This window comes from Carcharodon carcharias, chromosome 6 (genome assembly GCF_017639515.1).
Source record: "Carcharodon carcharias isolate sCarCar2 chromosome 6, sCarCar2.pri, whole genome shotgun sequence".
In the NCBI taxonomy this organism is placed as follows: domain Eukaryota; kingdom Metazoa; phylum Chordata; class Chondrichthyes; order Lamniformes; family Lamnidae; genus Carcharodon; species Carcharodon carcharias.
This window is the reverse complement of record NC_054472.1, coordinates 109,930,677-109,953,859: the sequence shown is the minus strand read 5'-3', so window position 1 is coordinate 109,953,859 and position 23,183 is coordinate 109,930,677. Positions and strand designations below refer to the sequence as shown.

Sequence of the window (23,183 nt, the reverse complement as noted above, 5' to 3'; positions counted from 1 at the left end):
ATTGTGTCACTCATTGCTAAACATTCAACTGCTGTTTTTAATATCTGCAGCTGATTTTTCAGATGACCCCATTGTGGAATGTGAACCGTGTGGTTAGAATAGGCTAGTCCAGGAACTAAACTTTTCTGAGAACTTTCATTATGATCATTACATTTTTCCAACATATAAGTTAGAAGTTAACACTGGTTTTAATTTTTCAGTGGAGATCCAATTTCAGGAAGCTGACGAGCCCTTCATTTTTGGTTCTCACCCAGGGCCCTGACTGTAATTGGATTAACACACAGGTGAAAAGTGGGAGTCAGCAGTGTTAGTGTAACACTGAGGTGAGAGTGACTGCCCTTTGACATCAAGGCAGCATTTGACCAAGTGTGGCATCAAGGAGCCCAAGCAAAACTGGAGTCAATAGGAATCAGGGGAAAAACTCTCACTGGTTGGAGTCATACCTAGCATAAAGGAAGATGATTGTGGTTGTTGGAAGTCAAGCATCTTGGTCCCAGGACCCCGCTGTAGAAGTTTCTCAGAGCAGTGTCCTAGGGCAAATCACCTTCAACGACTTCATCAATGACCTTCTCTCCTCATAAGGACAGAAGTGGGGATGTTTGCTGATGATTGCACAATGTTCAGCACCATTCGTGACTCCTCAGATACTGAAGCAGCCCGTGTCCATATGCAGCAATACCTGGGCAACATTCAGGCTTAGGCTGCAAAGTGGAAACATTTGCACCACACAATTGTTAGACAATGACCATTTACATAAGAACATAAGGAATAACAGGGGTAGGCCATTCGGCCCCTCAAGCCTGCTCTGCTATTCAATAAGATCATGGCTGATCTGCTTGTGTTTTGAATTACACATTCCCGTCTACCTCCGATAACCTTTGATTCCCTTGCCTAACAATAATCTTAAAAATATTCAATGACTCCCACCTCCGCCGCCTGCTCAAGTAGAGAGTTCCAAAGTCGCACAACCCTCTGAGAGAAAAAATTTCTCATCGCTGTCCTGAAAGGGTGACACCTAATGTTAAAACAGTGCCCCCTAGTTTGGACTCACCCACAAGAGGAAACATCCTTTCCATGTCCACCTTGTCAAGACCATTCAGGATCTTATATATTTCAATCAAGTTGCCCCTCACTCTCCCAAACTGCAGAGGAAACAAGCCCAGCCTGTCCAACCCATCTTCATAAGACAACAAGAGAGAATTTAATTATCTTCCCTTTACATTCAATTTCATCACCATCGCTGAATCCTCCACCAGCAAACCTTGGGGGTTACCATTGACCTGAAACTGAACTGGACCAGCCATATAAATACTATATGATTTATTGCTATTACGCAGGTGTGGCTAAAGGGTGACCAAGACAGGGAACGGAATATCCAAGGATATTCGGCATTCAGGAGGGATAGGCAAAAAGGAAAAAGAGTTGGGATAGCACTCTTAATAAGGGACAAGATCAGTACATAAGTAAGAGAGGATCTTAGATTAAAGGATCAAGTTGTAGAATCAGTTTGGGTGGAGCTAAGAAACAGCAAGGCGCAGCAAACACTAGTGGGAGTTGTTTATAGGTCACCAAACTGTAATGCTAATGTTGAGCATAGTATAAATCAGGAAATTAGAGATGCATGTCATGTGGGTAATACAGTAATAATGGGCGACTTCAATTTACATATTGACCGGGTTAACCAAAGCAGCACTAATTCTCTGGAGAAGGAATTCCTGGGGCAGGAATTTTTGCTTGGCGGGCGGGCGTGCACCCGACCCCTTCGAGCACGAAATGATGTGTGTTGACGTCGGCCGAGTGTGCCGATGTCAACGTGCTGTCGCGTGATAGTTCAGTTGGCAGGCGCCCTGCCGACTTTGGCAGCATTCCCACCAACAATTAAAAGGTCTTTTAAGGCCATTAAATAATCAATTAAATTATTTTTTCGCTGCCCATCCAACCTAACGGTTGGCGGGCAGGCAAAAAGGCCAGGCAGCCTACATTTTTTTTGGAAACCTCATTTATGGGCAGGATGAGGTTTCCAAAAGCCAATAATAATAAAATAAAAGTTTTAAAATTTAATTAATATCATGTCCCTGCTCATGTGACAGATGGGATTCTGGAGTAGTGCGCTGAGGAGCAAACTAGCAATATTTTGGATTTAATGTTGTATAATGAGAAAGGGCTAATTAATAACCTTGCTGTAAAGGAGCCTTTGGGAAATAGTGTCTGTAATATGTTAGAATTTTGCATTAAATGTGGATATAGTTTATTCTGAAACTAGGGTCTCTAATTCTGAAGAAAGGAAATTATGAAGGTATGAAGGGCAAGTTGGCTATGGTTGATTGGGAAAATACACTAAAAGGTTTGATGGTAGACAGGCAATGGCTAGTATTTAAAGATACACTACACAGTCCACAACAGATATACATTCCTCTAAGCCACAAACACCCAAAGGGAAAGGTAAATCAATCGTGGTTAATGAAAGAAGTTAAAGATTGCATTAGAGCAAAGGAAGTGGCTTATAAGGATGCCAGAAAAAGTGGTAAGCCTGAGGATTGGGGGCAATTTAGAATCCAGCAAAGGAGGACCAAGAAACTGATTAAGAAAGGGAAAAGAGAATATGAATGCAAACTAGGGAGGAATATAAAGACGGACTAGAAAAGCTTCTTTAGGTATGTGAAAAGGAAAAGATTAGTTAGGGCAAATGTAGGCTCATTAGAGGTAGAGACAAGAGAATTCAAAGTGGAGAACAGGGAAATGGTGGCGAAACTAAACAGTTACTTTGCGTGTGTCTTCACAGAAGAAGATACAGAAAATCTCCTGGAAATATGAGGTGACTAAAGGACTTGTGAAACTGAAGAACTGAAAGAAATTAGTATCAGTAAAGAGGTAGTACTTGAAAAGTTAACTGGATTGAAGGTTAATAAATCCCCTAGACCAGATGAGCTTCATCCCAGAGTGTTGAAGGAGGTGGCTAGAGAGATAGTGGATGCATTGGTGGTTATCTTTCAAAATTCTATAGATAATGGAAAGGTTCCTTGGACTGGAAAGTAGCAAATGTAACTTCACTATTTAAGAATGGAGGAAGAGGAAGAATGGAGAGCTTTAGTATTGCTGAAAAAAAGAGATCTTCTATTGAAGCTTTTCGTCTTGCATTCATCTGGACAATTTGCAAGAAAATATCTATGTCGGGGAAACAATATATTTATACTGTATGAGAAGAAAGTACTGATTGGTTGGCAAGTGATTGGTAGAGGCGTAGCCATAGCGATTGTACCAGTGGATGGTGATTGGCAGTTAACTGCCAAACATTGTTTGAAGTTTAAACCAGGCAGCTTGATTCTAATTGGTTAAGACATTGCCCAGGAGAATGAACCAACAAATGGATGTTACTTATTTTGTTTAGCTGAAATAGGCTCAATGTGTGTACATGTTCTTTCTGTCAGCAAAGAATAGGGCCCTGTATATTAATATATGTGGTTTCCAGTACACACAAATGCACCACACAGCAAGGCTGACTGACAATGACAATGTCAGTGTAATTCTTAGCACACTGAGGATTATTTAGCAAATGTTGGCGAATCGCAGAATCACATCTCATGTTGGACTCTATGTTTTGAGTTTTGCAAGCATGGTCTGGTTGGGTATGGTCTGTATCCTGCCTGTTGCAAACAGTGGAAAGGACATGCTGTTTCCTACTATTTGCCAGTCTTTGGGATGTATGGCCTACATACCTTGTATCACACTGGCACTGAAATTCATATCCCACATTACTCATTTGTGTGATAGGCAGAACGTCTTTTTGGCTTGACGGCAGCCTCCTGTTAGTGGTGAGTACCACCCATGTTGCTACTGTATAGTCGCAGCGTTAAACAGCTAGCATCACTTGTTGCTCAAAATTTTGAGATACCTTGTCCTTCCAGGGTAATCTGAGGTAGGCTGGGCATCTTTCAGGGTTGTAAGTGATGGTCTTAGGCCTGTTCATGAGTTTGCATGATATACGGCATGAAATGATCTGATCAGGGTAGCTATTAGCCCGCAGGATGCCTTTGATATGCCCTATTTCAGCGTCAAGCTCACATGTTGAGCAAATGGCTATTACGAGGTTGCCAATAAGGCCAATCGTATAGGGTGTGGAAGTTTAAGAATCCTAACATGTGTATTTACTTTACTACAGACCTGTTTATTTGACATCAGTGATAGGGAAAATGTTAGGATCTATTATAAAGGATGTGATAACTGGACATTCAGAAAAGAATGGTAAAATCAGGCAGAGTCAGCATATATTTATGAAAGGGAAATTATGTTTGACAAACTTGGGGTGGAATTATCCCAGAGATCGACAAAGTCTGATATTGGGTACTGAAATTGGTGTGTGACCTGCCGATGGCAATGGTGGCTTTTCTTCCCATATCATGTGTCACTTTGTTTAAAAAATTGAGAGGCACGGGTTTTATGTCGGATCACTGGCAAGGCAACTTCTGATTCCTCTGCCCCTGCTGTGACCTCAGGCCTTCAGTAACCTGGGCATGATATTTAAAGGCCACCCCTGCACAGAGCTGGCTTTCTCTAAGGGATAGGAAGCTGCTGGGAACTGATGGCTGCCAAAGGGAGGAAACCTGCTGTCCCCAAGTTTAGTGATGCCTCCCTCGAGTGCCTACTGGACCTGGTGGAGGCCCGCCGCAATATCCTCTATCCTTGCTCTGGAAGAAGAACATCATCCAAGGTGAAAAATCCAGCATGGGAGGTGGTGGTAGCATGAATAATCTCCTCACAAACCCATCACACATCCACAGGGATCTCACTCACTGCCAGCTCAAGGGACATCACTATTCACTCTCACACACACCTTCATCTGCCCTGTGAAATGTGTCCTCATCCTGTCCATGGCACCACTCAGCACCCACACCTGCCAGGCATCCTTCTCATCTGGCCTGGCAGGTGTCTTGCTTACACTCTCTCTATCTGTCTTCACATAGCGCAAACTGGAAGACAAGAAAAGGGAGGGGTTACAGACTGATGGAGGAATGCCTGACATCACAGACTATGAAAACAGAGCCACCCAGCTGGCCGGCGAGGATCTGGACCTTTCCTGTGCTGACGGTGAGGTCAGCGCTGCTCTACCAAGTGGGGATCCAGCAGTGCAACATCCATCAGACAGCCATGCTGTGAGTGATGTGTCCTGTTTCACAGGCCACTGTCATGCACTAATTATCTCCCCTTGCTTTCACAGCTGGGATCCACGAGCCAGTTCCTCAACTCCCGCCCCGAGGACACCATGGAAGAGGAATCCACGGACACCGAAATTGAAGACTCATCACAGGGCTCACCCACACCCTCCACCAGCAGAGACACGCCTTGGTGAGACCTAATTCTAGAGTAGCCTCGGGGTCATAATCTGTGAGCACATCGCGCTGTCTGATCCACAGCAGGCGGGAGGCAGGGACTTCCCACTAGGAGGACTGCTGGAAGTCAGAAATCTGCTGAATCCAAGTCAGATGACAAGCCTCTGGACTCAGTCATACCTCAGTTGCTGGAGTTGCAAAGGCAAACTCAGGAACATCAGGAAGGGATATCCCCTGCACCCCTCAGATTGCAAAACACGATGGAAGAGTCCATCCGCCTTCAGGCTGAGGTGATAATGCCGACATGCCAGTGCACTGAGGTCAACACTGGTAGGATGGCGGCTGCCATGGAGACCTTCACTCCTGCATTGCTGCAGAAGCTGCACTCCATTGCTTAGGCACTTGCAGGCATCCAGCAATGTCAACTTGAAAGGGGGACGGGGCACCTCGAGCTCACTCCAGCTGCCCTTTTATCTTAAGGAGTCAGCCAGGGGCTCCACAGGCATCCATAGGGAGGAGGATCAGCAAGTGCACATCCTGGGTCCATCCACACGGGTGACTCCAGGAGTATCTGGCCCATCCGGATCCCCTCTTCCTGTGACCCCAGCAGCTCCAGTTTCACAGAGGAGGGTGCCACTGCCACACAGCAGGACCCCGGAAGCAGACTGGGGCCCTCCATGTATCAGCCCTTCAGAGGATGCCCGCCAAGGTCATCCACAGGCAGGGCATAGCAGTCAGCAGGCTGCCTCCGCCTCCGCTATGGACGCTGGAGGAGCACCAAGAGGTAGTGGCAGGGTTAGAAAGGTCAGGAAGATGTAGTTGCGTAACATGGGCATGCGTTTTAATCACTTTTATTTTATTCATTCACAGGATATGGGCTTTGCTGGCTGGGCCAGCATTTATTTCCCATCCCTAGTTGTCCTTGAGAAAGTGGTGGTGAGCTGTCTTTTTGTGAGCTGCCACTTGTACTTAATGTTGACCATTGTAAATATACTCAAAGAATGTCTCCTTGTCTATGGCTCCTCGTTACAATGAGCAACGTTTGTGTCAATCAGATGTGAAACCTTGCTTCCTGCACAAAATGAAGGCAAGTGTCGCAGTCCAGGGCCTCTCCCCTGTGCTGTGTGTAACCTTCTGAGCACAGTGATTGTCCGGCTTCAAAGTCACTCTCCAGATCAGTGATGCCTGCACCGGATGTGGCTTGTGTTTGCTGCAAGAATCTCGTACCCAAGCGTCACAGGGTTCCACAATGTTCTCTGTGTGCTCTCAGCATCTTTGAGGTGGGGCTACCCCTACATCTGGACACCATTCCTGATAGCTGAAGGGAACAGGTGATGAAGCCTGCCAAAGGATCAAGTTATCTTAAAGTCCATTTGCCCGCTCTATCTCACAGCATCTCTATATGAGCCTCTTCACAGAGCGTATGTGCGCTGCCCTCAGCCAGACAGATGTCAGAGGTTCCCAGATGCAATGTGAAGATCTCAGGAGTGTCCTCACTGCATCTCGTCATCATCCTCCTGGAAACTCATAGCAGTGAGGGGCATATGAGTTCGCTTGCCTCGTCTGGCCAGTGCAATGGCCTCATCGCCTGTACCCTCACCCTCCAGGACCTCATCACCCTCAAACACTTTGATTACCTCCTCATTGGTGGAGACGTGCAGCTCTTGTATCAGTCATCATTCAGGTCCTCCCCCCTTTGCATCGCCAGGTGGTGTAGCATGCAGCAAGCCACAATGATGGGTGTCACCCTAAGAAGAGTGTACTGGAGTGCTCTGCCAGATCTACCCAGGCACCAGAACCTAATTTACAGGATGCCTATCGTGTGCTCCACCAAACTCCGGGTTGCATCATGAGCCTCGTTGTACCTTCTCTCACCAGGATTCTGAGGCCACCACACAGGCATCATCAGCCGCATCCTTTATGGCTAGCCCTTGTCCTTGAGGAGCCATCCCTGCATACCGTGTGGTACCTGGAGAATATCAGGGATCCGAGACCTGCTGAGGATCTCCGAGTCATGGATACTTCCAGGGTATCATGCACACAGATGCATGATCCATTTGTTATGGTAGCAGTCCTGCTGAACATAGAGAGAGCGGAAGTCTTTGTGGTTCACATGCTGGACTGCTTGTTGCCAGGGAGATTTAAGAGCCACATGAGTGCAGTCAACGGCACCCTGCGCCTGTGGGAATCTGGAAATCTCAGCAAATCCCAGCACTCTTGCTTCCTGGCTTGCCTGATCTCTGTTGAAGTTGCTAAAGTTGTGTGCCTTGGCAAAAATGATGTCCTGGATACATTTGTGAGTGGAGCCTTGCGATATCCTGCAAAGGTCCCCAGTGGAGCCTTGGAAAGAGATACTACCATAGAAATTGAACACGGTGGTAACTTTAGTTGTCACTGGCAGTGGATGCCCTCTGAGTCCCTGTGGCACCAAATCCTGCAGAAGGTGCCATATTTGAGTGACCAGTTCCTTTGGCATGGACAGGCATCAGTGATCCTGGTTCTTACTCATCGGCAGGCAGCACATGCACCATCTGAAGATTCTGGGTCTAGTGTGGCGCCTAAAAATAAAGGCTCTGTGGGGTTCATCCTCTGCGTGTGGAGGAGGTTGTGGTGCCCCTTGGTCTTCAGGGTTCTGCTCCTCCCTTTAGTGAGCCAGACACCTCTGATACATTCTTCTCCTTCTTCTGTCCTGCCTTTAAGCAATGAGGCAAACAGTGAGATCACCTGGCTCCATCTTCCTGGTGGTCTCCTCACTACAGTATCAAAGAGAGGGAGACGTGAGGGTCAGCAATGCCTCTTAAGGGACACTCTTGGTCAAGTCATTGCCTGCGGCAGTCTCTCAAGGCCTCTTAACACATGCGGAGATTCCAGGCCACCACATGGATGCCCAGTGTTTAGTGCACATGATGGGTTCACCATGCCACTACACCACATGACTGGGTGGCAACAGCTCTGGTTATTCGTCTGCATCCTGAACTCTCATCTCAGGCGCAAGCATTGTCCTAACGTGCGCTCCAAGGATTGGCGGTTTGCTTGGGCCATGACTTTTCAATGTCAACGTAAACATAATGCAAGGGACTAGGAGCACACTCTTCCATCATTGTTCGATTGTTATCTTTCGCAAGAGGATCCTCAAGCTTGCCTAGTTGCCCAATGTTTCTGCAGTACCATAGCACACATTTGAAGTGTGCACACGAAGGGTTAACAGTAGAGGAGCAATCATTGGCACTGTAAAGAATTAGTGCTGCTTGACTCCAAGCATTTCAATTCAGCTTAAGCTAAATTCTCTCAGCTGTGGAAGAGCGGTCACCTTTGACATGTTTTGGCATTTGTGTGGCCGTTTTCTTCCCCCAGACCCCACTGCCCCCCCCAGGCATGTGTTTGTATTCAAACTTCAGTTTGTGCTGCCATGAAACCACCGCCCCCCACGCCGCACTGTTGCCCTTCCTCGAGCACCAATAGCCAGCCACGAAAAAGCCACTGTGGAGACTTGCTTATGTTACCCCCCTGAAGCTGTGGCACCAGTTCCTTGCACAAGGTTGTGTGCACTCACCCCCAATTTCCCTTTGAAGTTCAGGTTGCCAGTTGCACGCCTTTTAAAGGCAGTTGTAAATCCCACCGACGTCAGCTTTAAATTTGACACGGGGGGTGCTGATTGTGGCGTGTGGCCACAATAATGAGGTGCAAGTGCATTCAAATTAAGTTCCCAATATTCAGTGGTGGGAAAGGCCTGCCATTGACGGTGGGGAGCGGACATTTGCTTCCTGGATTTATGTTGCCGGGAAACGCATGTAGGGCCTTCTCACGAAATTCTCTGATCTTGCCACCGAACAGGCTGGTCACGAAAGGTCGCAGAAAATCCCAGCCGTGTTTTTTGAGGATATTACTTGTAGCATTGATAAAGGAGAACCAGTGGATGTGGTGTATTTGGATTTTTTGATAAGGTACCACACAAGAGGTTAGTAAATAAAATTAGTGTGCATAGGATTGGGGGAAATTTATTAGTATGGATTGAGAATTGGTTGGCAGACAGAAAGCAGAGAGTAGGAAGAAACAGTTCATTCTCAGGATGGCAGGTTGTTAATGGTGGGGTACTGCAAGGGTCAATGCTAGGTCTATGTAAATGATTTGGATGTGGGGACCAAATGTAATATTTCCAAACTTGCTGATGACACCAAACTGGGTGGGAATGTAAGCTGTGAGGAGGATGCACGGAGGCTTCAAGACTTGGAAATACTAAGTGAATGGGCTAGAGCAGGCTTGTCCAACCCATGGGCCGCATTGTGGCCTGTGAAGCCCTTCTACATGGCCCTAGAGCCACTGATCAAAATGCCATTAAGACCAGTCAATGAAATTGAAGATTTCTGCAGGGAGCTGCTCCTCCCTGGTGAGCCTATCAGCAGCAAACATCAGAGTGAAACAGGCTGTGATTGGAGCAGCAGCAGCAAACACAGGCAGCTGCAAATATGGAGATGGAGATGGAGAGAAAGAGAGAGAGAGACTGTGAGGTGTGCAGGCCATGCTTTCCCCCTGCTCTCTCCCCACGTATCCCAGCATCTCACCATTCCCTCCCCTGGCTCCCACCCAGCTTCCACCCGGCATTCCCTGCTTTCCCCAGGCTCTTGTCTGCTCTCTTTCTCTGTTGCCTCACTGCTGCATTCCCCTTGTTCTCGCCATGCTTCCCTGACCTCTTGCACTTCCCCCAGATTCTTGCTACTTCTCCCGGGCTCTCCCCATTTCCCCATTTCCCCCAGCTCACGCCACATTCCCCTGGCTCCCATTGCTTTCTATGACCCACATTTGGTTGCTGCTCGGCCTCAGGCCTTGTTCCAGCTCTCTCTCTCTTGCCCTCTCATTGCATCCCCTTCCCCCACCAATTAAGTGAGTGAGGGAATGGGTGAGGGTTTATGAGAGGTTGTGGGAATACTCTCCACTTGTCTGGAAGAGTACAGCTGTCTGTACAGAGTACAGAACAGCACTCAAGAAGCTTGACACCGTCCAGGACAAAACAGCCTTCTTGATTGGCATCCCATTCACATTCACTCCCTCCACCACTAATGCACAGTGGCAGCAATGTGTACCACCTACTAGATGGACTACAGAAATTAACCAATGCTCCTTCGACAGCACCTTCCAAACTTGTGACCTCTATCAGCAAGGACAAGGGTAGCAGATGCATAGAAACACCACCACTTACAAATTCCCCTCCAAGTCATTCACCATCCTGACTTGGAAATATATTGCCGTTCCTTCACAGTCATTGGGTCAAAATCCAGGAACTCCCCCCCTAACAGCACTGTGGGTGTACCTACACCACGTGGACTGCAGCAGTTTAAGAAGGTAGCTCAACGCCATCTTCTCAAGGGTGTTTAGGGATGGGCAAGAAATGCCTGCCTAGTCAGCGACGTCCACACCCCATGAACGTATAAATAAATCACCCAAGTAAACATTCCTCAAATTGACTTCCCCTGTAGAAAAAATACGGACTAGATCTTTTTTTAATAAACAGATTCCATTAACTGCTACCTACTGAGAAGATATAGCGAAAGGGTAAGAGGCAAAACCACAGCTTCCAACTGCTGGGTTGCTTGCCCATCTATCATCAGGATCTTCCATGGATCCAAATGCTGAATAAGAAAGAGAAACACAAACCAAAATAATTTCTCACAGTGCAAAATGAAAATATAATAGTTTGATGTCTTGTAAGATGTTACCAATTGCCATTGAGGCACATAGACCTCAGTGAATATTTTGTGCACTGAGGTAAAGAATCTTTCAAACTATTATTTCAAGTGAGCAAGGCTTTGTAAAGATCTGTATAGCTTCTCACAGTGATAGCATTAATATCTCAGTTATACTGATGGAAGAACAAGGCAGATCAAAAGCCAGACAACTTCCTGTTACAGTAAGCTTAAGAGTGAATATTCAAGTTCAGTGTCTTCTTTAGGCATCTCACTTGCCAAAGTCCTTAACTATTCCCAAACAACTGAAGATTTTTTTGAGAAATTTGGCACAGTTCTTTTGATCAAAGAAAGCCACACACCAAAAACTATGTACATTTGGATTATATTTCATGCACTAACCTAAAACTTTGAATTACTAAAGGATATTGAGCAGTTGTGCAAAAGTTACACACTTTGAACCATAGACTAAAATAAGCATCATGTAACTAGAAGTGAATGGAATAAATTCAAGGACTAAGCCACCCTAAGGCAGGAACCCATTACTAAGATTAACTGAGACATCCTGTATAATTACATTGTTAATAAATATACACAAATAATATCCAGACGAGTGTTTGGTTATTTGGAAAATCCATTTTGGATTTTCAGTACATAAGCCAACTCTTTAACAAAAAGGAAAACAATCTAAAAATTCAGTTTCTGGTAAATAACATCAGTTTATAGACGTATTCAAAAAATAAAGCTTTCAACAAAGGATTCTTATACAGCGAAACATCTTTTGTATCCCACTGGTTGTAGAATCCTGCTACAATCCAAGCAAATCCAAACTGATCCTGTAAAATTTAGTGCCTAAAGCCAGTTCTGGAGTCAAGAAAATTCTGTTTATTCTGATTGGGGGAACGCACTCCTGGCTGGTCTCCCGCATTCTACCCTCTGTAAACTTGGTCATCCAAAATTCTGCTCCCCATGTCTTAACTCGCAGCTGGTCCCATTCCCCTATCAAGCAATCCCTTCATTTTAAATTTCGCATCCTTGTTTTTAAGTCCCTCCATCCTCCGAGCTATCAATGCTCCTCTAATTCTGACCTTCCCTGTATCTCCAATTCTAATTGCTCCACCAGTGTTGAGCAGGTCTTTAGTTACCTAGGTTCCAAGCTCTGGAATTCACGGCCCACACCTTTCTGTTTTACAAACTCACTTCCTTCCTTTAAGTCTCTCCTTAAAACCTACATGTTTGACCAAACTTTGGGTCATCTGATCTAATATCTCCTTATGTGGCTCAGTGTCAGACACTGGGCAGGATCATCCCAGATTTGCACTAAGTGCAGTAGCGGGCTGGAAAAAGAACGTTTTACCTGCTGGCTGCAATGCCGTATTATTCCAATCCCACCTCATTAATCATGCATTCACAAGAAACATGCCTTTTTGATGGCGGGCGGGCTCTCATTTGCCCGCCACATTCTCATCTTGCTGATTCCTCACACTAGTCACCAAATTTAAAGTACAGCTGCGTGCTTCAAGCCCAGGACTGCTGCACAGAAGATATGGTCCCAAAAGGCAAGAAGACTGCAGCCCCCCAATTCAGCGTGTAATAAACTTGGAGAGTACGGGATGGATTTCTTGTAAGAAACACTGAACTTTATTAACAGACTCCAGATGAGGCAACATGTTTGTTCCAAGACCAAGGCTAAAAAACTCCGCCCTTAAGATTCCCCACACTTAGGGCTGATTGGTCTATACAGTCATATGATCCCCATAACATTAAGAAATGGTTTAACTTACAAACATTACAAGTGAAGTGTCATTGGAATGCCTTTTAGATGCTATGGAGGCCTGCTTGATGTCCTCTACTCCCCGCTCTGGCTGCAGAAGGTCCAGCAATTTCACCATTCCGGCTTGGTAGGCAGTGGCAGTGGTGATCAGCGCCAATACTGTATAGAAGCGGTTGGCCATCCAGTGCAGAAAGAGAATGAATGATTTCATCTGTACTGCCAGGGTATGGCAACCATCTCATCACTCTAAACTCTCACACTCAAGCCCACCACACATTCACTGGCATCTCACTCACAGCCAGCTCAAGGGACATCACCCATTCTCACACACACACACCCTCATCTTCTCTGGAGATTGTCTCCTCAGCCCTCACCATCTTGAGGCCATTGGATAGATCAACTTGTCCCTCCACACACACGTCCTGGAATACCCCCCTATCCCAGTACAGTCCTCGCCCTGCAGCCTCTTGCCTCACCTGAGGCCAATTCTCCCCAAGCAAGCCCTAGCCCTGCAGCCGTTGAAAAGCCACCCCCTCATAATGGTTGGCCTGGTAGGTAGGGACCTGCCTGTAAGCAAAGCCTGGCACTGATGACCGCGAGTGCTGCCCGAAGCAAGGTAGGCAAACAAACCTTGAAGTCTTGGGCAAAGTGCAGCTCCCCAGGTGCATGTCACTCATGTACAGTTGTAAAACACGTTAGCATGCAATCATGCCAGCGTGCTTGGTGATCCAGCGTGGGGGGGATGATTCCGCAGAGCTGGGCTGATAATGGTATGCAGATGTATTACAATGAAGCTCCCGATGTCCAAAGACAGGAATTGCGGCCTGCATTGATGGGCAGAGCGGATGATTGCAAACTAGTTTCATGACTTGTGAAACCGATTTTTGGCCTTCTTGCCATATTTTCCACTCACGCGTCAAACATGCCTGACACCAATGGGCACAGAAAATTCCACCCATTGCTTTATAATGCTCCTGTGAAGTGCATTGGGATGTTTCATTACATTATAGGTGCTATATCAATGTAAGTTGTTGGGAGGGATGGTTTGTGTCTGAACACTACAGATGAAAACATGATACTGATTTTTCATGCTAAATGATTGATCAGTAGACAAGTGAACTCATACCTGTTCATTAAAGAAATAATTGAGGCAGCTTTCAAACAATTTTGATTTAGTTTTACTTTTTGGTAGTTTGAGAAATAGAAATTAAATGCACAATAAGGATTAATTTTTTGAATTTGTGCCTTTCTCCAGAGTTCCATTCTCTGCCAAAGTTATAACAGGCGAATCTATATGAAAAATCAAGGCTGCTATACCTGGGATTTTGCTCAGTCTGAAGAGATAACATATTGCACTTTTCTATTGAAAGATGAATTTAAAAAATTGCTTTGATACAATATAGACAAAAAGGACTCAAGTGAAAACCAGGGTGTTGTGTTGTGCTGCAATGTAAGCACTGGTTTTGAGTATTTAAAGGTGGCTTGGAGTCTTGATGGTGTCAGGAACATTTTGTGGAAACGTGTGCATGCCTGACTTGTAGCACAGTGAATCTGGGGTGTGTGATTTTTGAGATCAAAGGAGGAAGCAGCACTCTAATTTAAATGCAGAAATTATAGAAATAATGGTGAGCTTTGCAAAGTTTCAATCCCCGAATGCAGCGTGGCCATATAAAATGGAAGCATGAAAGCTCAATGGTCTTTACCTGGCTTAACTTAATGATTAAATAAATAATTTTTCTTATATGCTTGATTGTGAATTGTATTGTTTTGTTTTGCAGCAAGCATTTAGCTATTATTATGTTTAATATTTTTGTCTGAAGCTTTCCTGCTCTTTGGCTAAAGTCCACAATTTGTTACATAGCATATTTTAATAGCTGAGCATTTTGTTATATTGCCCTCTCTGCTGCCCTCTCTACTGAGGAGGCGTAAATCAAGTTAGCTCAATAATGGCTGCCTGCAGTTGAGCATGTGTTAATCTTACTCCATGCAACACACAATAGAAAGATGACAGCAAGACTGGGATGGAATTTTCTTGTGCAGTCCATTTGGGAAATTAAGAACTGCAGAACATTGTCACAGAATGAAAAAATAGTAAAAACTGTAAGGATAACTGGCCTTGTATACCTTAAAATGGAATGCCAGTAAAAACTGGGAAGTAAGAGTACTGGTCCGAACTTTTTTTCCCATTGAAATTGATTTTGAGGAAGTTTATGCAATTTGAAATATTGTTCCATGTGCACATTATGTTCAGGTACACAGTTAGCCACTACAGTGTACAAGTGAAAAAAAAAACACTGAAAACATATCTGAAGACAATAGGGGAATTCAACCCTAACAAAGAGGTCTGGTGTAATTGTGGATGAATGAGGGTCTTGGTAGGCCTAAAGCTAGTTCAGGAGTCTGGAAATCATCAAATGCGCATATGAACGATGTGGAAACAGAAGTTGATGATATTGAATAGGAAGATCAAGGCCAGAATTTTACATTCGGCATTCGGGCTCGCACCCGACATGCCAGAATGTAAAATCACGTGCAGTGATGACCGGCATGCACCCCGACGTCACTGCGCACCATCACAATATTTCGCTAGGTGGGCACGTGATGAAGACGGAGGTGCGCCCAACATTATTTAACGGGCCAGCTAAGGCCCTTGAGACACCAATTGTCCAAGATTTTCAGGGCATCACGGGCACAATGGGCAGGCAGGTAGGCCACATTTTCAAAAAGTGGGATAAGAGGGGTGAGTGGGCTTACTAATATGAGTTGTTAGAACTTTAGATTATAACTTGCTGCTGCTTGTTTGAGTGAACAGGACAACTTCCTTTCGCTTCAGAGCTGCTTTGACAGAAATAAGAGGCTTCAGTTCAGGACTCCAGAGGAGTCATAACACTTGTGGCCTTCCAGGTATCAGACAGCCTTCCCTCATCCTGGGAATGGGGATTGTAATCTTCGACGGAGGCACATCCTCTGAGGAGGATGGGAGAGCAAAAAGTGGGAGGAGGTCAGGTGTCTCTTTTCAGCCTCCAGGGGAGTGACCTGTGGGAGGACAGGCGCAGGCACAAGGGGTGCCGGGCCAACAGGAAATCCAAGGCAGAAGGGGCCACAGAAGACATCACCATCCTGCTGCCAGGTTTTACAGGCGGCGATGCAGCTACCTCAATATGCCTGATGTTTAATGCTGAAGGAGGCTCCGCCTCTCAGGGGAGACAGTGACCTCCATCTGTCAGATGATCGGCCGAGATCAGCTGCAACAGTGTGGGTGGGCACCCCATGCCACTGGCGCTGAAAGTCACAGTGGCCCTCAACTTCTATCCCTCTGGCTCTTTCCAGAGGCCAATGGGTGATCTTTGTTGAGTCTCCCAATCAGCTGTCCACAGTTGTGTCAAGCTGGTGACAGATGCTCTGTTCAGGCGAGTACTGACTTTCATTCACTACCGTACGGATGAGGCCAGCCAGGCAAAGCGAGCCAGAGACTTTGCAGGGATTGCTGGCTTCTCCTGCAACCATGGTGCTATAGATTGCACACATGTGGCCATCAAGGCACCAGCAGGTGAGCCCGGAGCCTTCGTCAACAGGAAGGGCTTCCACTCCATGAAGGTGCAGATAGTGTGTGACCACAGGATGCTGATTCTGCAAGTCTGTGCAAGGTACCCAGGCAGCTCCCATGATGCTTACATCCTGAGACACTCCCAGGTGCGAGGGCTCTTCAGTGCTCCAGCCCAACTAGATGGATGGCTACTGGGCGACAAGGGAAACCCCTCAAAAGATGGTTTGGCTCATGACGCCTCTCCACTATCCAAGAACAGAGGCTGGGCAGCGGTACAATAGGAGCCATGCCTCCACAAGTGCAGTGGTAGAGACAGCCATAGGTCTTCTCAAGATGTGCTTCCGATGCCTGGACCATTTGAGGTGCACTGCAATACCCCCCTGATCGTGTGTCACTGATAGTCGTTGCATGCTGCGCTCTCCACAAGCTGGTGTTGGAATGGGGGGATGCAGTGGAGCAAGAAGATGTTGACGCAGCTACTCTTGCAGCAGACAATGAGTCCAGTAGTGAGTCTGAGGACGATGTTGCTGAGGGGATAGGTGTTGACCTGGGCAACCTCCAGGGAGGCAGGGACACCCGGGAGGCTTTGATCTAACGCTCCTTCAGCTAGCCTACCAAAGATGAACAACCACCACATGCCAGAGCTGCAGGCTCTATATTTGATACCTGACAGGAACATTTGCTTGGTGAACAACATGCACTGTATGCCATTTCAATAAAGTTCAATATCGCTAATAACATCATGGGTTACCCTGCACCAGCAGAACTAATAAAACACCCAGAGGCTTGTTGAACACAAACACATTTAATGCTGTGGTGCCTGGTGTACATAATACAAATTAAATCTAAAGGTGTTCTCCATCATACCTAATAATAATTAACATAAAAGTGGGGGAAAAAAACTATCACCAGTGATAAGCCCGTGTTGTGCTTAAGGTGCTTTAACTTTTCACTCATGGGTGCTACGTCTAGGTTCTCCCCGCTCGCTGACACCGGCATTGGAGACAGTCTGCTCACTCTGTGTCCTGTTGGCCTTGATGACCTTGGCGGGTGTCCTCTGGCCCGTGGAGCTTGTGTTGGCCTCGCCAGGGAGGGAGCAGCCAGTGCCATGACTGGCATCTCCCCAGTCGCCGCAGCCTCATCAGATGCCATAGTCACTGGCAGAGGGGTGGAGGAGCTGCTGCCGTCACCCAGAGTGCCCTGAGAGGAGCCCGCAGAGACAACAAGCAGCTCATGCACCAGCGAGGTTGCTTTGGACCTCCTTGCTCACCATTGATGGACGGGCACCTAGCTGATATACTGGGTCCCAATCTATCTCCCACCTGAGGTCATTGCCAGTGTGAGGGCTTGCAGGTCTGAGCGCACCCCCAGGAACCCCGGACTCAGCTCCTGGAGGAGCTTCTCCATGAGAGTCGCCATTTTTTTCATGGAGGAGGCATTGCACTCAGCCATGTGGGTCATTGCATTGCTCATGCTCCGCATGGACTCCTCCAGAACGGAGACCATGGCATGCATTCCCTCCTGTATCTCCGCCAGATCCTTCCACACACCTGGTTGGGCTTCCAGCATCTGCTGCCTCAGGGACGACTCCAGATGCACATCATCAGCCACCGACTGAGCATGTTCCTGGTCCCCAGCAGTCCTCCAACTGCCAGCACCCTGGGCACTCTCTGCCTCCACCTGCACCTCAAATGAGTGTGAAGTGCCCTCACCACTGTGCATCAGGACACTAGCCAATGATCTAATGCCCACTGAGGTGCTGGTATCTGCGCTGGTGCCTGCCTGGCTGAAAGGATGTGAAGCAGGTACATTTCCATGGTTGCTGTCCTCTAGGATCAGGGATGGGCATTCAGGCTCCTCACCCCGATGGGCTTCTGGTGAGCCTGAAAGGAAGGACAAGGACATGCCATTAGTTGAAGTCATTACACTGTTACTGTGCATGCCTGGCACCCAGATCAGGGTGCCCTTGTCTTTCCATTATCAATGGGGATTCCATGTTCAAGGCTCACATCAATATAGAGGCAACAGGGAGTGGTCGTTATTACAGACATTTTGACCTCAGTGCACTGCACTCTTACCTCCCTGTGGCACCCCAACCTCACCACGGCTGGTTGACCTAGGCACATGGCACCTCTACAGCTCCAGGGCCTCCTGCTCATATGTATTCAGGGTTAGAATGTGGGGCGATCCTCTGCCAGTCCGCAACCTTTCTGCATTGTTACAGGATGTCTTCTCCTGAAAGGACAGAGGAGCATTGATTAGTCCACCCTGTACCTGCAGGGCCATTGCAGCCTAGCCAACCCCACCCGAGGAACACCTCACAGGGCTCAGCCAATTTGTGACCCTGGAGCCGCAAGACATTCATTCCAAGCAGCCAGGGCTCACCCGCTTGCCCAGATGTTGCTTCATTGACATTTGCCACTCACACTCTAAGAACTCTGAGGTCCGGGTGGGTGGGTGGGGGTGCCGCTCCTAACTGCTATGCTAAATGACCCATGCTAACACGGCACTCATCCTTCCCGATCACAGGAGATCATTGAACCAATTACGGCACTGCACCCATGTGTGCCTCACCACATCATGGGAACTGACCCTGGATGCCACCTCCTCGCAGGCATATTTGGTGAGGTGGTGGGGGGCCTCCTCCCGTCCCTGGGGACAAGGATCTCTCCTGCTGCCACCTCCTCCAGGAGGGCAGCGAGACACTCGTCAGAAAAACGCGGGGCCGACTGCCCCGGCCACCTGTCCTCCCGCCTGCCGTGTTCAGCACTGAGGTGCTCCATTCCGAGGGTCCTCTGATTCACTTGCAGCCTTCGCATGGCTGCCGTGGCCGCTTTTAAATTGGCGACCCGGCAGACATTGACCTCCCACCCCCGCCCTTCTCCCTGTTGCCGCTGTCGTGTCTTATGCTGGGCGGTCCTTAATTGGCCTGCCTGTGTAAAATGGCTGTGCGGAGCCGATCGCGGGTGGCGGTCGGGTTCCTGACCGCGCCCGCCTGCTCCCGCCGAGCCCGCACACTGAATGTAAAATTCTGGCCCAACAGTTGTACTCAAAGAAGAAGAAAAACAGCAGATGGAAAATGAGAGTAAAAGGGCTGAAGTGCCCACAGTAAAAATGAAAGCCAGAGATTCACAACATCCTTTCATCGTTGATATAGCTGCAGCAGTGCCTATCATCTTGGAAGAAGAGCGCAATAAATCCCTAAGTGACATTACCTTGCGTAAAACTGATGTGGAACTGACTAATTATACCAGTAATTGTATTCCAGGGTTAGGTGAAGTTAGTATTTGGGTAGCGTATGATGATATGTCCAGTTAGTTGCCATTGGTAGTAGTAGGGGGTAACAAAATTTCTCTGGTGGGAAGGAATTGACTCAAGAAAATACAGTTAAACTGGGCCGAGTTATTTACAGTAGGGTTCAGTAAGAATACATTTGACATTGAGGAAGTGCTAAGAGAGCACAAAGTTGACTTTGATCAAGGAGGACCAAATGATAAAATTAGCCATTGGTACAAGATTAAATGTTGTAAGTCAGCAGATAATGCAAATTGGATGCTCTTTTGAGATTTCCTTTGAAGACTGGTGTATTTCTAGTCACTGAGATACCTGTGAATTACTAGACAATGACATGCCAAAGAAATTAGTGAAGAGACTCAAAAGGATGCGGTGCTGAGTAAAGAACTCAATTATGTCATGAATGGCTGGCCTAAGGATTGTTATGGTGAGAAATTACAGGAGTATTTCACATGTAGAAATAAACTGAGTATAGATCAAGACTGTTTCTTATGGGGTTTAAGAGTCATTATTCCACCAGGTTGAGAGAGAGATTGTTAGAGAAACTCCATCAAGAGCACATAGAAATGGTCCATATGAAAGCTGTAGCAAGAAGATATTTTTGGCATCCAAAGATAGATAGCGATTTTCAAAAGTTGGTGAAAAGCTGTTAAATTCTCATTTAAAATAAATTCTTGCTTAACCTAATTTTAAATTAAAAGATAAAACTTCCCTAACTTACAACTATTACTGAGATTTGTACCAATGATATGCTTTAGCTTGTTCAAATCCAACCTGATATTTCCAATATTTTTATAGGTGGAACTAACCAACGATGTGCAGTCAGTAATGCCAATAATGGTAGCTGTCATGGTGGCCAGGATGACTGGAGACTTGTTCAACTATTCGTTGTACAGTTCCTTACTGAAACAAAAATGTATTCCATTCCTGGAGCCAGAGCCACGAGTCTCATACCAAAAGAAAGCGTAAGTACCTTTTGAACCACCTAATAGCCTAAGCATCTCCTCGGAACATAAATTCAGGCATCTATTTTATGGTAAGTCTGAGGGTTCAAGATTAAATAATTGAATAAATGAAACCTAAGAGGATTTTTACATACAGTGCTGACTAGTGTGGGACTTTAAAATGATTATTAATAGTGAATTCACAATTAGAAAGCAGCTGGGATTTAACAATGCATGACAATGCTTTTCTTATGCATTATGCCCTGTTTGCATCTATTTATATGGTGTAACACAATAAAAATGAAGAGAGACCCCTTGGGGTATTTTGATTGTGTTCCGCAGAGTTGCGTGTGTGATTGTGAGTTGGTAATCTATTTTACATATGTTTCTATGCTTATTTCTATTGCAGTCAATGGGTTTGATATTAACTACCAATGGGCAGGAAGAAGCCAACTGGGTACAATAAAAATGAGGAATGTGTCCCCAACCTGATGTGTATGTGCCTGTTGGATTTTTATGGTGGCACGACTGGCCCGATGGCGGGAAACTATTCACATGTTTAAATCAGGCTCTAATAGTGCATTTCTTTAGAATTGTTCATTGGATGAGGGGGTTGCGAGTTTGTCAATAGTTTTTGCAACTTGAGAAACTGGTGGTGAGCTGCCTTCTTGAACTGCCACTTTCCGTGTGGTGGAGGTGCACTCGTAGAACAGTTAGGTACGCAGTTCCAGGATTTTGATTCAGAAACCATGGAGAAATGGTAAAATAGCTTCAAGTAAATCTCACTTCTGGAATTTAGTTCTTTGGTCCATATTTGGGCCAGGGCTGTAATGAGGTCTGGATTCGAATGGTCCTCGCATGAGTGAGCAGGTTATTGGTAAGTAAGTGCCACTTGATAGCACTGTCGATGACCCTTCCATCACATTACTGATGATTGAGAGTAAGCTGATGGGCTGGGTTAGGTTTGTCCTTTTCATGCACAGGACATACCTGAGCAATTTTCGACATTGTTGGGTAGATGCCAGCGTTGTAGCTGCACTAGAGCAGCTTGGCTTGAGGCACAGCTAATTCTGGAGCACAAGACTTTAGCACTACAGCCATGATGTTGTTGAAGCCCATAGACTTTGCTATATTAAATGCACTCAGCTGTTCCTTGATATCACACGGAGTGAACAGAAATGTTGAAGACTGGCATCTGTGATGGTGGGAATCTCAGGAGGAGGGCAAGCTGTATCACCCTGCTGGTACTTCTGGCTAAAGGTGATTGCAAATGCTTCATCCTTCTCTTTTACACTTACGTGCTGGGATCTGCCATTATTGAGAATGAGAATGCTCATAGGGTCTCCTTTACTTGTTAGTTGTTTAGTGATCCATCACCGTTCATGACTGGATGTGGAGCTTTGATCTGTATCATTGTCGTGGGATTGCTTAGCTCTGCCTATGGAATGCTGCTTCTGCTGTTTAGCATGGTTATAGTCCTGTGCTGTAAGTATTTCTGGTGCTGTTCCTGGCATGCTCTCCTACACTGCTGATTGAACCTTGGTTAGTCCCCTGGCTTGATGTTAATGGTAGAGTGAGGGCTATGCCGGGTCATGTGGTTAGATCATAGTGGAGTACAGCTCTGCTGCTGCTGATGATACACAGTGCCTCATGAATGCCCCGCATGTTGGTACAGCAAGTAATTAAGAAGGCAAGTTGTCCTTTATTACAAGGGCGATGGAGTATATAAAAAATAGGGAAGTCTTGCTACAATTGTACAAGGCATTTGTGAGGCCACGCCTTGAGTATTGTACACAATTTTGGTCTCTTTACTTAAGAAGTGATGTATGTTCATTAGAAGCAGTTCAGAGAAGGTTCACTAGGTTGATTCCGGGGAAGAAGGAGTTGTTTCATGAGAAAAGGTTGAGCAGGTTGTGCCTATACTCACTGGAGTTTAGAAGAATGAGAGGTGATCTTATTGAAACATAAAAACTCCCAAGGGGCCTGACAGGGTAGATGCTGAGAGGATGTTTCCCTTCTTGGGAAAATCTAGAACTCAGGGGCACAGTTTCAAAATAGGGGGTCTGCCATTTAAGACTGAAATGGGGAAGAATTTCTTCTCTCGGAGGGTTGTCAGTCTTTGGAATTCTTTGCCCTGGAGAGCAGTGGAATTGAATTTATTCAAGGCTGATTTAAACAGAGTTTTGACCTACAGGGGAGTCAAAGGTTATGGGGGAAGGGCAGGAAAGTGCATTTAAGAGCACAATCAGATTAGCTATGATCTTATTGAATGGCAGAGCAGGCTCAGTGGCTGAATGGTCTCCTGCTTCTTAGGATCATATGATCCAGTGGATCAAGTGCCCTTCTGCATTCAACAGTATTAAGATTAAGATTTTCTGTGTCGTCTGCTCCGTGTGCTTTGACCTTTACATTGATTTAAAATTGAGACATCTGTTGAGCCTTTGAAATAGTTGAACAAATGCCAGACTTTACTGCTAAAAAAAAACGAACAAATTGCCATCTGCTCAGGCAACTCCAAAGGCACCATTGCAATAAGTTTTGGCAGGTTTGTTTATTCAATTGTTTAAATTGAATCTAATTATGAATGCTTGGCTGAGCTCCAAGCCCCACTTATAG

General features: G+C 46.2%; 1 protein-coding gene across 1 annotated transcript in view; it reads left to right on the top strand.

Moving 5' to 3' along the window:
- The window catches only part of LOC121278820 (chloride channel protein C-like), a 320,150-nt gene that overhangs the window by 247,152 nt on the left and 49,815 nt on the right, over positions 1 to 23,183 (top strand). The window contains exon 12 of the mRNA XM_041189274.1: positions 20,422 to 20,588. Within this exon, the coding sequence (XP_041045208.1) occupies positions 20,422 to 20,588 (167 nt within the window). The remainder of the gene's footprint in view (positions 1 to 20,421; positions 20,589 to 23,183) is intronic.